This window comes from Geotrypetes seraphini, chromosome 4, assembly GCF_902459505.1.
Source record: "Geotrypetes seraphini chromosome 4, aGeoSer1.1, whole genome shotgun sequence".
Lineage (NCBI taxonomy): Eukaryota > Metazoa > Chordata > Amphibia > Gymnophiona > Dermophiidae > Geotrypetes > Geotrypetes seraphini.
The window spans coordinates 97,278,975-97,292,633 of record NC_047087.1 but is presented as its reverse complement, the minus strand read 5'-3'; the positions used below and the strand labels follow the sequence as shown (position 1 = coordinate 97,292,633).

The 13,659-nt window shown below is 38.9% G+C and overlaps 1 protein-coding gene across 9 annotated transcripts in view; it reads right to left on the bottom strand.

The window, feature by feature from the left end:
* Window positions 1–1,894: 1,894 nt before the first annotated feature.
* The window catches only part of CMSS1 (cms1 ribosomal small subunit homolog), a 556,569-nt gene continuing 544,804 nt past the window's right edge, over window positions 1,895–13,659 (bottom strand). For 6 of the 9 annotated variants that reach the window (XM_033940868.1, XM_033940875.1, XM_033940870.1 and 3 more), the window contains 6 exons: window positions 13,311–13,370; window positions 10,845–10,947; window positions 7,514–7,574; window positions 5,760–5,847; window positions 3,952–4,040; window positions 1,897–2,201 (listed from right to left, as the gene is read on the bottom strand). In XM_033940868.1, the coding sequence (XP_033796759.1) occupies window positions 2,118–2,201; window positions 3,952–4,040; window positions 5,760–5,847; window positions 7,514–7,574; window positions 10,845–10,947; window positions 13,311–13,370 (485 nt within the window). In that variant the 3' untranslated portion in view covers window positions 1,897–2,117. Of the gene's footprint in view, window positions 2,202–3,951; window positions 4,041–5,759; window positions 5,848–7,513; window positions 7,575–10,844; window positions 10,948–13,310; window positions 13,371–13,659 lie in introns of all 9 variants that reach the window. The other 3 variants (XM_033940867.1, XM_033940869.1, XM_033940866.1) reach the window with 2 other exon arrangements.

Here is a 13,659-nt window from a genome sequence, read left to right as displayed (position 1 = left end):
TAGGAATGCCCCATAAAGGAAACACACACACACAATCTTAGAGTCAGGATGAGGCGCTCCAAATGAATGGTCTCTCCCTCTTTTTATTGAGAATCATATCTCCATTAATTACTTAGTTAATGCTCTACAAGGTTAGGATTTCATAATGCATTTACAGTGAGGATTAAACCAAGGCAATACATTATTTATCTATATCATGTGCTACTATCTCACGTGACATCTGAATACATAATAACAGTTACAATAAAGTGATTCCCAATGTGTACATTTCTGATATGTCTCAAATCTTACTATAAAGTTAGAATTGTTTCTAAGGTATTTGGCTGTTTGTCTTTCAAATCCAACATCTAGTTTAACTGAGTGTTCATAATGTTTGGAAAGCACTTCTTTTTTGTTTTTTCATAAGACCTCAGAACCACCACTCCTCCGTCCCACCAAAGTGTATATACGGGGAGTTACAAATGGTGAAATCCTCGCCGGTCTCTTCAAAGTTTTAAATAACATGCATTTCTTAGTGTATTATTACTTAACTTAGTAATGGTGAAATCTTGTTTTTCATGCGGACTGAACGGTAAGACCCGACATGTTTCACTGAAGTTTCATCAGGGGTCTACCCACTACCGCAGCAGTGCACTTCAAATCCATTAGTGCTATGACATAACACTCAATGAAGTTACAGGGAAATGCTTTTAAAATCAATAGGAGGAAATATTTTTTCATTCAGAAAGTAGTTAGGCTTTGGAATGTGTTGCCAGAGGTTGTGGTAAGAACGGATAGCATAGCTAGTTTTAAGAAAGGTTTGGACAATTTCCTGGAGGAAAAGTCCATAGTTTGTTATTGAGACAGACATGGGTGAAGCCGCTTCTTGCCCTGTATTGGTAGCATGGAATGTTGCTACTTTTTGGGATTTTGCCAGGTACTAGTGACCTGGATTGGCCACCATGAGAATGGGCTACTGGGTTTGATGGACCATTGGTCTGGCCCAGTAAGGCTGTTCTTATGTGCACGAATTGAGCACTAGAAATTACACCTGGTTTCAACAGGTGGATGACTTAGTATTCAAATATGGGCATCAAAATCAGCACTCAGTGCTATTCTAGAATGGGCGCTCATCTTTGAGTATAGCATTGAGTGCCAATTATTGAGCGCCACTTACTGAATTGTAGCCTCAAACAACCTCTGTGTTCAAACAACCTCTGTGCTCACCTGGTTGATTTTTTAACATCTGTGTTATGCAGCTGGGGCAGTGTACTCTATAGTAAATCCAGAAAACAGAACATGGGCAGGAACATTTGGGACAAAGAAAAAAGGGCAAGGCTGACGTCTTAACATAACCAAGGCAAGCTTTATTTATGTGAATATAGTCCTAAAAAGGATCCTGGTTTCGGCAGAAGAACTGCCTTCTTCAGGGGACAGAACAACTTGGCAATCTTATGAGCGCTGAAAGAACAGAATCACCATTAAATTTCCTGTTCCATTCACATGATCTTATACTACGTTATTTTTTTGTTGTTGTTTCAGAGGTCAGTCATCAATAGGGCACACCCCATCTCTGTTCTCACATCGTCACCAATCCTGCCCTTTTCTGTTTTGAAATTCCTGAAGATGCAATTGCTATCAGGAGCCAATCCTGCAGATCTTCTCTGAACAATACGATAGGAAAATATCCGGCATCTGGGTAATCAGTGGGCCCGTAGCAACCCACATTACTTGCTCATTTAAATGCAGGACCAGCCTCTAGTGTCCAATAGAATGCATACCTCAGCTCCAGCAGTTGCTTATTTAAATATTATTATCCTTATGTTAAACAATGCAATTTATGTTAAAAGTTCTACAAGCTACTAATTTAAGAAAAAGACAGGCATATAAACAGATGTATGTAAAGATTTTATTTAAAAAAAAAAAAAAAAAAAGCAGCACCTGACAACCAAACTGTGATGCAAAGTCTGCTAAATAGCAAGAAGGTAAAAATATTTCATGAAAGAAGCAATTTGGAGTTTGCAGATTATAGACTGACAATATACAATGAGCACAACTTTATACTGCGAGCATTCTATTGCATGATACATAAACATGATGTACTTCTCTGACATAAATTTCCCACTCATATCAGAGTTTTAGAATAGACCCAGTTTTAGAGTGCTGGCTCTGCATGCTGTTATCATCCCCATTTCCAAAAGTTCCATTGTTTCCTTCTTCACCTAAGCAGAACAAAACAAGAACCACAAAGATCATGAAAAATCAGTACTATTCCCACTATGAAGGTAGGCAGAATGCAGCTGAGAAAAAGCAGGCGTTTCGGTCCTATCTCCCTCACTTTAGTCTGTATGTTCCATCAGGCTCACCAATACCCATCAGGCCAACCTCTGCCAGCTCTAATGGTTTAGGAGTTCCTAAGGATAGGAGTTATGCCCTTCTGCTTCCCTTGCACCCCACCTAGCTATTCCTCTGGGGAGGAGCAAGGGGTGATTGGGATCAGGGAGGAGCGGGCACCAGGAATCCCTCAGACTGCTATCTGAAAGTTAACTGGGTACTGGCCGATATTCAGACTGGTGCTCAGTTAGCCCTGCAGGTAAAGTTAGGACAGCCTTTTTTCTGTTAATTGATTAAATATTGGCTCCACCCACAGACCACCCCAGCATTAACTGGAAAATGCAAAGACGATTAGTGTTGATATTCAGTAGCACTGTCCAGTTAAGTATTTCAAAATATCAGTGGATAGGAAGGCATAAGTGATTTAACTGGGCAAAAGGCTCTCCTGCCTGGTTAAATCACTTTTAAATATCAGGCCTTTAAATCTTCCAATTGTAAGTAGAACAAAGAAAATTTGTTCATGTATACATTGAAGCTTGAAGCAACCTTTTTGTGATGATTCAGGATTCCAGGGCCAGGGCTGACACCACTCTGCTCATTAACGGAAGCATTTATGGCTTTTCAAGTTTTGCTCTATTGAAAATGTTTTCAATTGTATTGGCTTGAGGTCATTTTCAATAGGATAGATGCCAGAACATGCTGCACTTTATTCCCATCGTTTGGACCCAGCCAGTGAGTTTTGTGGAAGTTATTACACCTCTCTAGACAATTAGCAAATGAAAGGAATCAGCTCCACATAATGAGAAGACATGTTTTTTTTCTATTACATACATCTTTTTGGACCCCTTTTAGGTTGCAGTTGGATAGTTCCAAGTATAATAGATGCTGACACTGTCATTTAGACATTGGGACACTGGATCATCTGTTGTTCTATTGTCCATTGATACTTAGCTTCTGGAGGTCAATATGGGGAAAAATTAATAACATTTTGGAATCATCAATTCCTTTAACTTATGAGGTAGTCATTTGTGGTACAATATTACATGTTAAACCCCCTTTAGATCAATATAGAGGTCGTCTTTTCCTTATAATGACTGGGATAGCCATCCAGATGATCACTTGAAATTGGAAGAACTGTAATTGTTTAAATTTTTCATGCTGGTGGGCAAATCTTTGCTCTAGTTATAGACTTGAAAGAATAAATGCTGAGAATGTGGGGCATGGTAATATACAAAAATTGATATGAGGCCCAATGACATCTTATATTACCTCATTATAGTTGATAATAAGTAAATGTTTACTGTGATTCAGGTTTTTGTTTATTTTGGTACATATCCAGGGTAGGGTGGGGGAGGGATATTTATGTCATAATCTGATTTTTGAGTTTTTATATTTGAGGTGGGTGGGAAGATATCATTATCTAAAATAGGGTAAAGTTTTTATGGTAATATATGTATTTATGTTCTATTGAATGATTACTGGGTGGGTGGATGGAAGGGTGGGTGGGGGAAAAAAAGGTTGATTATGAGCATGTTAAAATGTGCTTTTATTGTATCATTGTATGTTGCATTTGTTGTATTGCATTGTTGAAGGTATGAAAATCAATAAAGATTTATATAAAAAAAGACAGCACTCTACCTCAGGGATCTCCATCATTCTCCTCAACTTCTGATCTCTCCAGTTCCAGTCAAAGATGAGACACTTCAGAGAGTCTAGAGTGAGGCCTTCTGAGGAGATCGGAAGCAACAATTAGAGTAGGCCTCAGGAAAGGCAGGTATGATGATTTAGATTCTAATTTTCAGTACTTTTGCTATCTGAAACTACAGTGGGCAAAAGGCCTTAAATTTTAGCACACAAACTGTTTACTTCAGCAAATTAGTGTTAAAAATGTATGCAAGATCCTAAGACAACTAAGATGGCTTCAGTGCAACCCATGGGATATACAGCCACATCAAAATACCCCAGTTTTGTCAATGGGCAAAGACTCTTAGCCTACTACTTGATCATAGTCTTCTTGATCTGAAACATAATTAGTATAAGAAATATATTTCTTGAAGTCTTCTACTTGTTTGTAGGCTCCAGGGGGCAGGGACCCTCCCTTAGATGTATCGAATGTGCTATGTGTATGTGTTGTAGTACTATAGAAACAATCAGGATTAGATTACCTCAAAGAATTAAGTTTGGAACTCCTACACTTTAGAAAAGTTCTGGAGAAATCTTTGAAGACTCCCTGGTAATTATATAAGTGTAGGCTACAAGTTCTAAGGAAGCTGTCAGTCCTTTCAGTCACTAGTTCTGATGGAGCTAGAAAGGAGTAATGCTTAAGCCTCTAAAAATGAGAGTAAAGCCCTAGTACAAGACCTCAGCCTTTCTGTCATCACAGGTTCTCAAACCTCATTCACCAGTAATCGGCTCATGACAACTAGAAACAGAGGCAATGTCTTTTGTGTCTGCACAGTGCTATATACATTTACCAGGATGCCTCAAAGCTGTCCCAGAGTCCCCAAAGCCAGGTATGTTTTCAGGATATCTACAACGAATACGCATGAAATAAATTTGCATAGACTGGAGGCTCGTCATACGCAAATTTATTTCATGCAAAATAAATATCATGCTCTGGAAATGAGTATCAGTACTAGTCAGGATGAAAGATGAAGTGTACAGTGAGTAGAGGGAAGACAAAAGAGAAGTCAAGTCAAATAATAATGCCTAACTCCTGCTTCAGCTGCAAAATCCACAGCTTCCCACAAAAATGTTGGTATCTCTCCAGAAGTTCTGTAATTTTTTGCCTTTTATTCAGGAAGATCAAGGCTTATCCTGGGAATATTTTGTTATTAGAGCAAAAACATGCTTTGTGTCTTTGGCAGCCTTCACTCATTCATCCCTTGTTCTTTATATCTCATGATAGTTTCTTTGTATCTCATGATGTTAGTAAAAAAAAGCACCATTTGGTCTACACAGTCTGTTCAATTGCGCCTGTCTGCTGTGTGGTCAGGAATTCTGGGAATTAATATTCTTGTAATACCTTCTTGTCTCATTCACCCTCCATAGCATCAGAGACGAGAAGCCTCTTAATCAACTTTTTCCATTGATGTTAAATGTGGTGCCAGAGAAAACTTATCTTCTCCAGTCCAATGCAATGTATCAGAGATCATGGTATAATGAACTGTGTGAGTCAGTCTTGTATTTATATTTCATTGTTAACAGTGTAAACACGTCTCTGGGATGAGTCACTTTGAGAATATGGGACCTGAGTTGCTTATGGATGGCTGCTGTAGGGCTTCCAGGCCGAATCTGCTTTGTTTACAACTAGAAATAAATCTGTATTTATACACATTTTGAAAATCCAAAATATGAAATAAGAATAAAAACAAAAGCACTTCCACAACAACGAATATTACCACAGTGGGATAGTGTTTTCATTTTTGCTTATCTTGGTTTCCTACCTTGTTCTATGAGTGCTTTCACCCTCCCCGGTGTCCCCACACCTAAATGAATGACATTCTTCTCCAACAACTTAATTTGTTCTTTTATCTAGTCCACATGGAAGAAAAGTTACAAAGAATAAGGCATGATTAATCTTTGTGATTCTGAGTAGAATTCTTTACTACAAAACCATCTTCCCCTGATATTCTCTAAATTCACAGTAAACCTATCTAAAAACTTTAATCAATAAAATGTTAAACAAAGACTGTGAATACCACATACACTTGAAGATGTACCTTGCTACAGTATAGGAACTGAAGGGTTTGACATGAAGCAACAGTATCACTAAACATGACAAACTGTGCTTATCTTGTGTTATGATATTACAAAATATTTGTGCTTTTTCTTTTGGTTAACAAATGGCAGAAAACTGAGAGGAAGATACAGAGGTACAGTGGGGCCACTATTTGGCAAATGCCAAATGGGGAAAGTGGTAGAAAATTGCAGGAAAATTGTGAGATGAATCCCCTATGGCCATATTCCAGCCTAGACTTATATTTGCCAATACTGGATTCTGGTTTAGTAAGCTGTTCAAACTGTTTCTCATCAGCTTGAATCTGACTCAAATTTCTTTTAAAAAAAAACCCTAACTGATGATTGATTCAGACAAATATTTGCAGGTTTGAAGTATTCCGAGAGAATAAGAATCTTTGAACTTATTCTATAAATATTCTTAGAGGGACAAGATGCGTTCAGCCACACAAGATAAGCAGAAAGCCTGAGAGGGAATTCATGGGACTGTTGAATCATCAAGGAGCTAAGGGGGTACTTAGGGAGGATAAGGGCATAGTGGAGAGACTAAATGAATTCTTTGCTTTAGTTTTTACAGAAGAAGAGATTTACCTGAACCAGAAAGGGTTTTCTTTTTTTTTTTAATTGAAATTTATTTAATCTTTACAGAAAAAGATCCAGAAAAATAAAAAAAACAAATTAAAATAAAGAATACATAATTCAAATTCCCACATCAAATTCTACTAGTCCACGTCACAAGAACATCAGCTGCCATATCTAAGACAATACAATAATATTCAATATGAAGAAGTATGAGCAAAATTTCACAACTGAACTTTTTCTTTATGCTCAATCTGGAAAAATCTTAGGAAAAACACCCTATGAACACCCTATGTAACTCAATCAGTTTTTTACTCCATCAAAAATTACTGTACAAAGACTAGGGGACACTTGAAGAAGTTACAGGGAAATACTTTTAAAACCAATAGGAGGAAATATTTTTTTCACTCAGAGAATAGTTAGGTTCTGGAATGCGTTGCCAGAGGATGTGGTAACAGCGGTTAACATAGCTGGGTTTAAAAAAAGGTTTGGACAAGTTCTTGGAGGAAAAGTCTATAGTCTGCTATTGAGAAAGACATGGGGGAAACCACTGCTTGCCCTGGAATCTGCAGCATGAAATGCTGCTACTATTTGGGTTTTTGCCTGGTACTTGTGACCTGGGTTGGCTACTGTAGAAACAGGATATTGGGCTAGATGGACCATTGGTCTGACCTAGTGTGGCTATTCTTATGTTCTTACATCCAAACTGGGTCAAAGATATTTCAAGTGGGTACTTAGAGAGTGGATTAAGGGCCTACCTGAATCTGACCTGATCCTCTGCACCCTGCCTTCTGATATGAATAGAAGGATAGAGTTGTCTGAACTGATTATCTGATCCCTGGGTCTAGCATGGATGTCCCTATAACCTGGATCTTCAACCTACCTTTATGTGCTTGGCAAACAACTTGAGAACTTTGCTGTTTCCTTTAAAGGTAGACAATAACCTGAAGGGACAGAACAGAAGGTTTCAATGCACAAGAGAACTGGTGGCAAGAGCTTACTATGTTATATAAGTACTTTTTTTGATGTGAAGAGAATTTTTTGTTTTGTTTAGTTCCTTATATTCTTTTGAATTGGGTTCTTATCATAAAAATATAGGTAGCTTTGACTTTTAGTTAAATGATGGTTTGCATTGCCATTATTAATTAATATAGGCCCCACAGCCATACAATAGACAATAAACATACGTAATGTGCCTAATATTCAGCTGGGATAGCTACTGTTTAAAGTTAAATGCTAGTCCTGGCACTTAAAAGTATATTTTGTGTCACTTTCAAAAAAGGGGTGGCTGTGCCATCAACTATTCATTTAATTTAAGTCTGCTATTTGGCAGGCCTAAATTAAAGAGAAAAGTGAGCAGCTTAAAATTGCTGTTAATGGTTAATTGCAGCTCAATCTTCAATCCTCCCCTGTGCTGGTCCCTTATTATATGGATAAAATCTGGCAGGTCAGTATCAAAGCCCCAGGATTATCATTTTTTTCCTTTTAAATGCCACCTATAGCATTTAAATGTTTTAGCTATATTCAGTGCACTATCCACAAAGCAGTGACAACACACACACATACATACATACATATATACATAGGGCCAGATTCTATAAATGATGCCGTAAGTTAGGTAATGGTAGGTGCTGTACCTCCACCTAACTTAATTAACGAATTTGATGATTTTTCCCTGGAAGGAAAATCCCACACTTGTCACCCCAATTACTATAAGAAATATCCCTTTACAGATAGTCAATAAAACGAAAATATTAGGAGTAATTGTGGATTCCAAATTAAACTTTCATGACCATATAAGTTATATTGTTAAAACTTCATTCTACAGATTACGACAAATTAGATCCATCTCAAAATTTCTGAATGCACAATCTTTAAACATTCTTATCCACTCATTAGTCATATCAAAAATAGATTACTGTAATTCTCTTTTTAGAGGTATTGCACTAAATGAAATCAAACGTTTACAAATTATACAGAATGTCTCTATAAAACTTATTACAAAATCTAAAAAATTTGATCATGTTACTCCCCTACTTGAAAAGGCACATTGGTTACCTGTCATCCATAGAATAACTTATAAAATCTGTTTACTTACATTTAAAACACTACTATATAAGACTCCTGCTTTTATTCATAGACTTTTAATACCGTACCATCCAACAAGAACATTAAGATCTACTGATCAAAATCTATTAACAATACCTTCATTGAAATTGATTAATACAAGACGACAATTTATATTTTCCGTAACAGCCCCTCAAACCTGGAATGCTCTTCCAATTTTTATTCGGAACGATCAAGATTTGGTAAAATTTAAATCACTATTAAAAACATTTCTTTTTAATGATGCTTTTAATTCCTGATTTTTTATTTGTTATTTTTCCTAATGTGTTTTCCTATGTTTTATCTTTTATATAACGATTGTATTTCATTACCCTATTTTTACCCAATGTAGTTTAATAAGTTTTAACCTTTGTAAGTATTGTAAATCCCAATGTTTGGTTTGTCTGTTTGTTTGCTCTCTTTTAACTAAATTTGGAATTGTACATCGCTTTGAATATGAGAAAGCGATTAATCAAGAATAAATAAAAAACTTGAAACTTGAAACTTGATTGGTTTTAATCAGTGTGGTAGTTGACCATGCAGTTAAAAAGCTATTAAAAACTCTTTTTTTAAAAAAGTAGGCACCAGTAGATGCCTATGAAGGTAGCCATCAGAATCATATGTAAGCAGGTGCCTGGTGGCACCTAAGGTCAAAGTAGGCGTGGATAGGGACGGCGATGACCTTAGGCGCCATTAGACAAGTTTCTCATAAGAGCTCAGGCATCTGCAATATAGGCCAGTAAATCCTGGCTTACACTGTAGACGCTTAAGTTTTCTGGTAGGGCCATTAGCCGCAATTCTTTAAATGGCGCCGAAGCGTGATTGGCATGTGGCTGTTCCATTTTTGTAGATGGCTGCCGATTTGGGCGCCATTTACAGAATCTGGCCCATACTGTATATATGCACACAGACAGTGGTGGCTGCTGCTGCTATATGGACAATCTGCGATAATCGGTTGCTATCCATATACAGTAGACAAGCAGTTTAATTTAAGAGACCTTTTTTCGCTATCCTGAGTTAAACCGCACAGCTATTCATATAGTGGTTGAATATCGCCAGCTATCATTAGAGCGAGGCAGAAAATGAGTGCTCTACCCTCTCTCTGCACCAGGATAATCTGAATAGAATCAGGGTGGTCTGTAATATTGGAGGTTTATAAGTATAATAGCTGCCATTAAGCATATAAAATAAATCTTTTTTAATATCTGACCCTGAACATTTGATGAATTAAATGCCCAATTTCATCCATATAACAATTGAAAATATACAGATAAGCAGGTTATGTGTTCATCACTTGCCAGAAAATGCATAGCTTACTAGTTAGTAGTGGATGGTGCAGCCAGGGCTTATACAAATTTATTAAAAAATTGATATACCGCCTAATCGGGCTTCAAGGCAGTTTGCAGTGAGGAATCATTACATAGTGGACCCTTGGCTTCAGTGGCATAGTAAGGAGGGATGGGGGGTGCAGACTACCCCAGGTCTTCACGGGGGGCACCAGCGGTGGCGCCTCTCCTCCTCTAAGCACCCCCCACATACCTCTTGAAATGTCCGCTGGTGCAAACAGCATCTTCCACTCGCTGCTTGCGCCAGTGTCGGCTCCCTTCTGACACGGGACCAGGACGTGATGTCAGAAGGGAGCCAACGCTGGCGTGAATAGCACGTGGAAGATGCTGCTTGCGCCGGCGAACATTTCAAGAGGTAACTGGGGAGGGGGTGTGCCCAAACAGAGGGGAACAGGAGGCACATAATGCAGCAATGCCGAGCCCCACCTTCTCGGGCGCCAACCTCCCTCACTACATCCATTTCTTTTGCCTTGGGACACATGCATGAAAGGGAGGTTCATACTGAACTAACATAAGTTGTCTTTGGCCAGCTTTTGAGCATTATATTGTATGCACCAATTGGATGAAGGGGGTAGAGCTCATAAAAGCTGGTCAGAAACCTATTTAGATCAGTAAAGAGGTGTCACCTACAACCTCTTTGTTGACCTTCATGTCTACATATTTAAGTGGTCTCATAATGTTCTGCTAGTAAAACAAATCTCAAGGATTTGCAAGGACAAAACTCTCATGTACAGTAGATGTGTAATGGAGGACAGGACTTACTTAATGAGCTCCAGGGCCCGGTGAGCTGAGCTACAGATCAGCAACAGCAATGGGGACTTCTTCACCTGGTGGTTTTTACACAGCTTTGTCCACTTGGGACAGACTGAAACAAAAAGAATCAAAGAAAATCCCTTAAATAATCTATACAGACAGTACATTTATAACCCCTTAAAGAAGGACACAGTCTTCGGTTCGCTTACTCAATAAGTTCAAACTATGACACAATGTGTTCTGTATACGTAGGGAAAACTGAAGGCATAAACTGTAGTTGTCTATTGCATATAGGTTTTCCTTAAAATATTTTGACTAACGGTTAGTCACTTCTGCAGTGCTCCTAATATATGCAGCACATCATACATGTAATTATAGTGAGATAGGGCCCTACCCTTACGGATTTTACAATCCAAAAAAGATCAATAGTGACCACATGGGCAAAGCATATAAAGGAAGTGTGTTCAATGGGTACATACAGTATAAACTCCTTTTCTGGCTTTCTCCTACAAAGCTGCAGGGCTCAGGAGTACGGGGTCATGATTCTTGAGGCTTGGGAGGGTTGGAGGGGGTGGTTGCCTGTTGGGGGGTTCGGAAGTTCGAGGGGGGTTCTGGCAGGAGGGAGAGGGCATCCCTCCTGATAGGGTACTTTGGGGGGGGGGGGGGGTTTCAGGGGTTATATAAGAATAACCTTACTGGGTCAGACCAATGGTCCATTAAGCCCAGTAGCCCGATCTCACAGTGGCTAATCCAGGTCCCTAGTACCTGGCCAAAACCCAAGGAGTAGCAACATTCCATGCTACTGATCCAGTATAATCGCGGTTTTTGCATGGTGAGCACCTTCCTTAGCTGTTCCATTTATAATCTATGTAGATTTGAGAGAGCTATATTTAATCTTGTTTTAGATACACTTTCATATTAAAGTTTGTTAATATTAATGCATGTTTTATTTCAGAGCCTTCACCTCCTACTTACAAATTGCTATTGCTGTCGGTTCCCTGACGCAGGGTCGAAACGTGGCACGTCGGAACCAGCCACATCGCTAAGCTAAGTTTTTCAAACTACTATTTTTTCAAATATTATACTTTGAATGAAGATACCTAGCATAGCTGTAACAGCTAGCCATTGAGTAGTGAGAGCAAAACCATATATAGTTTTTAGAACACTGCAATGATTGGGTGGTGAGGCAGAACAAATTGCCTTCATGTCTCTGAGCAGAGTTCTATTTAACATTATGTGAATAATACAGTTATAATTTTGAGAAGCAGTGACTTTCCTATTTGTACTGATCCAGGTCAAGCAGTGGCTTCCCCCATATCTTTCTCAATAACAGACTATGGACTTTTCCTCCAGGAACTTGTCCAAATCTTTCTTAAAACCAGCTACACTATCTGCTCTTACCATAACCTCTGGCAACACGTTCCAGAGCTTAACTATTCTCTGAGTGAAAAAAAAATTTCCTCCTATTGGTTTTAAAAGTATTTCCCTGTAACTTCGAGTGTCCCCCTAGTCTTTGTAATTTTTGATGGGAATGAAAAATCAATCCACTTCTACCCGTTTTACTCTACTCAGGATTTTATAGTCTTCAATCATATCTCCCCTCAGCTGTCTCTTTTCCAAATTGAAGAGCCCTAACCTTTTTAGTGTTTCCTCATACAAAAGGAGTTCCATCTCCTTTATCATCTTGGTCGCTCTTTGAACCTTTTCTAGCGCTTTATCCTGTTTGTCTCCATCTGGCAGGAAGGAATGGACATCCCTCTCGCTGGGGGACTTCGCAGAGGCGGTTTAGGGGTTCTGGCAGGAGGGAGTGAGCATCCTTCCTGCCAATGTCAGGGGGTCCTTTGCCATAGTCACTCAGCTAATTGCGGCAAGGGTATTTCCCCCCCCCCAATCAGCTGAGTTGTAGCTTCGGGGAGGCCTATCAGCTCAGCTGATTGGGGATTCCCTTGCCACAATTAGCTGATGGCAAGGGATCCCTGATCAGGCAGGCACAATTCTGCAACTGGCTCTTGTGACATGGGCGTTGACTAGAGAATTGTGGGGAGCGGGGGGGTTAAGCGTCTGTCCATTAAGGCAGATGCAATTCTGTATAGGATGCTGGTGTACGATTCTCAGCCGCTTCTTAGGCTGTTAGGCATGAACTTTTATATCAGTTGTTGCTTAAATTACAGGCATATATTTTATTTATTACACTAGTATGCTATAAAGGAAAGTAGCACCTACATTTCTTTATAGAATAGATGCCACATAGACACCCTCTAGGTACGTAGATGTAGGCACGCTGTTACAGAATTGCCCCAAGAGCTTTAGAACATGGGTGTTGATGGTGGCACTGTGAAATCACAGTGGTACTGAAAGCAGCTTTGTTCAGAAAAATCCAGTCCAAATTTTAAACTGCATTTATGTTACTATGTTATTACTGGTGCACAAGACAAAATGGAAAAAGAATACTAATACAGTAAAGGCTGTACTTACTTTCTTTTAAATACGAAGACAATGTGTGTGTGAGGTCACTAGGTGGGAAGAAGCACGCATCTAAAAACGTAAAAAAGACAAAAATAATTCCATTGTTAGCATAACACTGTCTTCCATAAATTGAAACATCTATATGGTCAAAATGCTGCCTAAAACTAATAAAAGCAATCTTTCCTTAAAGGGCACACTTTACACCACTGTCCTTTTTATTTATTTAGGGCTAGAATAGGTTCACTAAACTCATCTATCCAATCCGATCCGTTGGCGTCTTCCTGGGCGACTGATTCACTACGCCTCCTCGTGCAAATTAATGCGATTGGAGGCAGACCCCCTACAGCGACCACAGAGC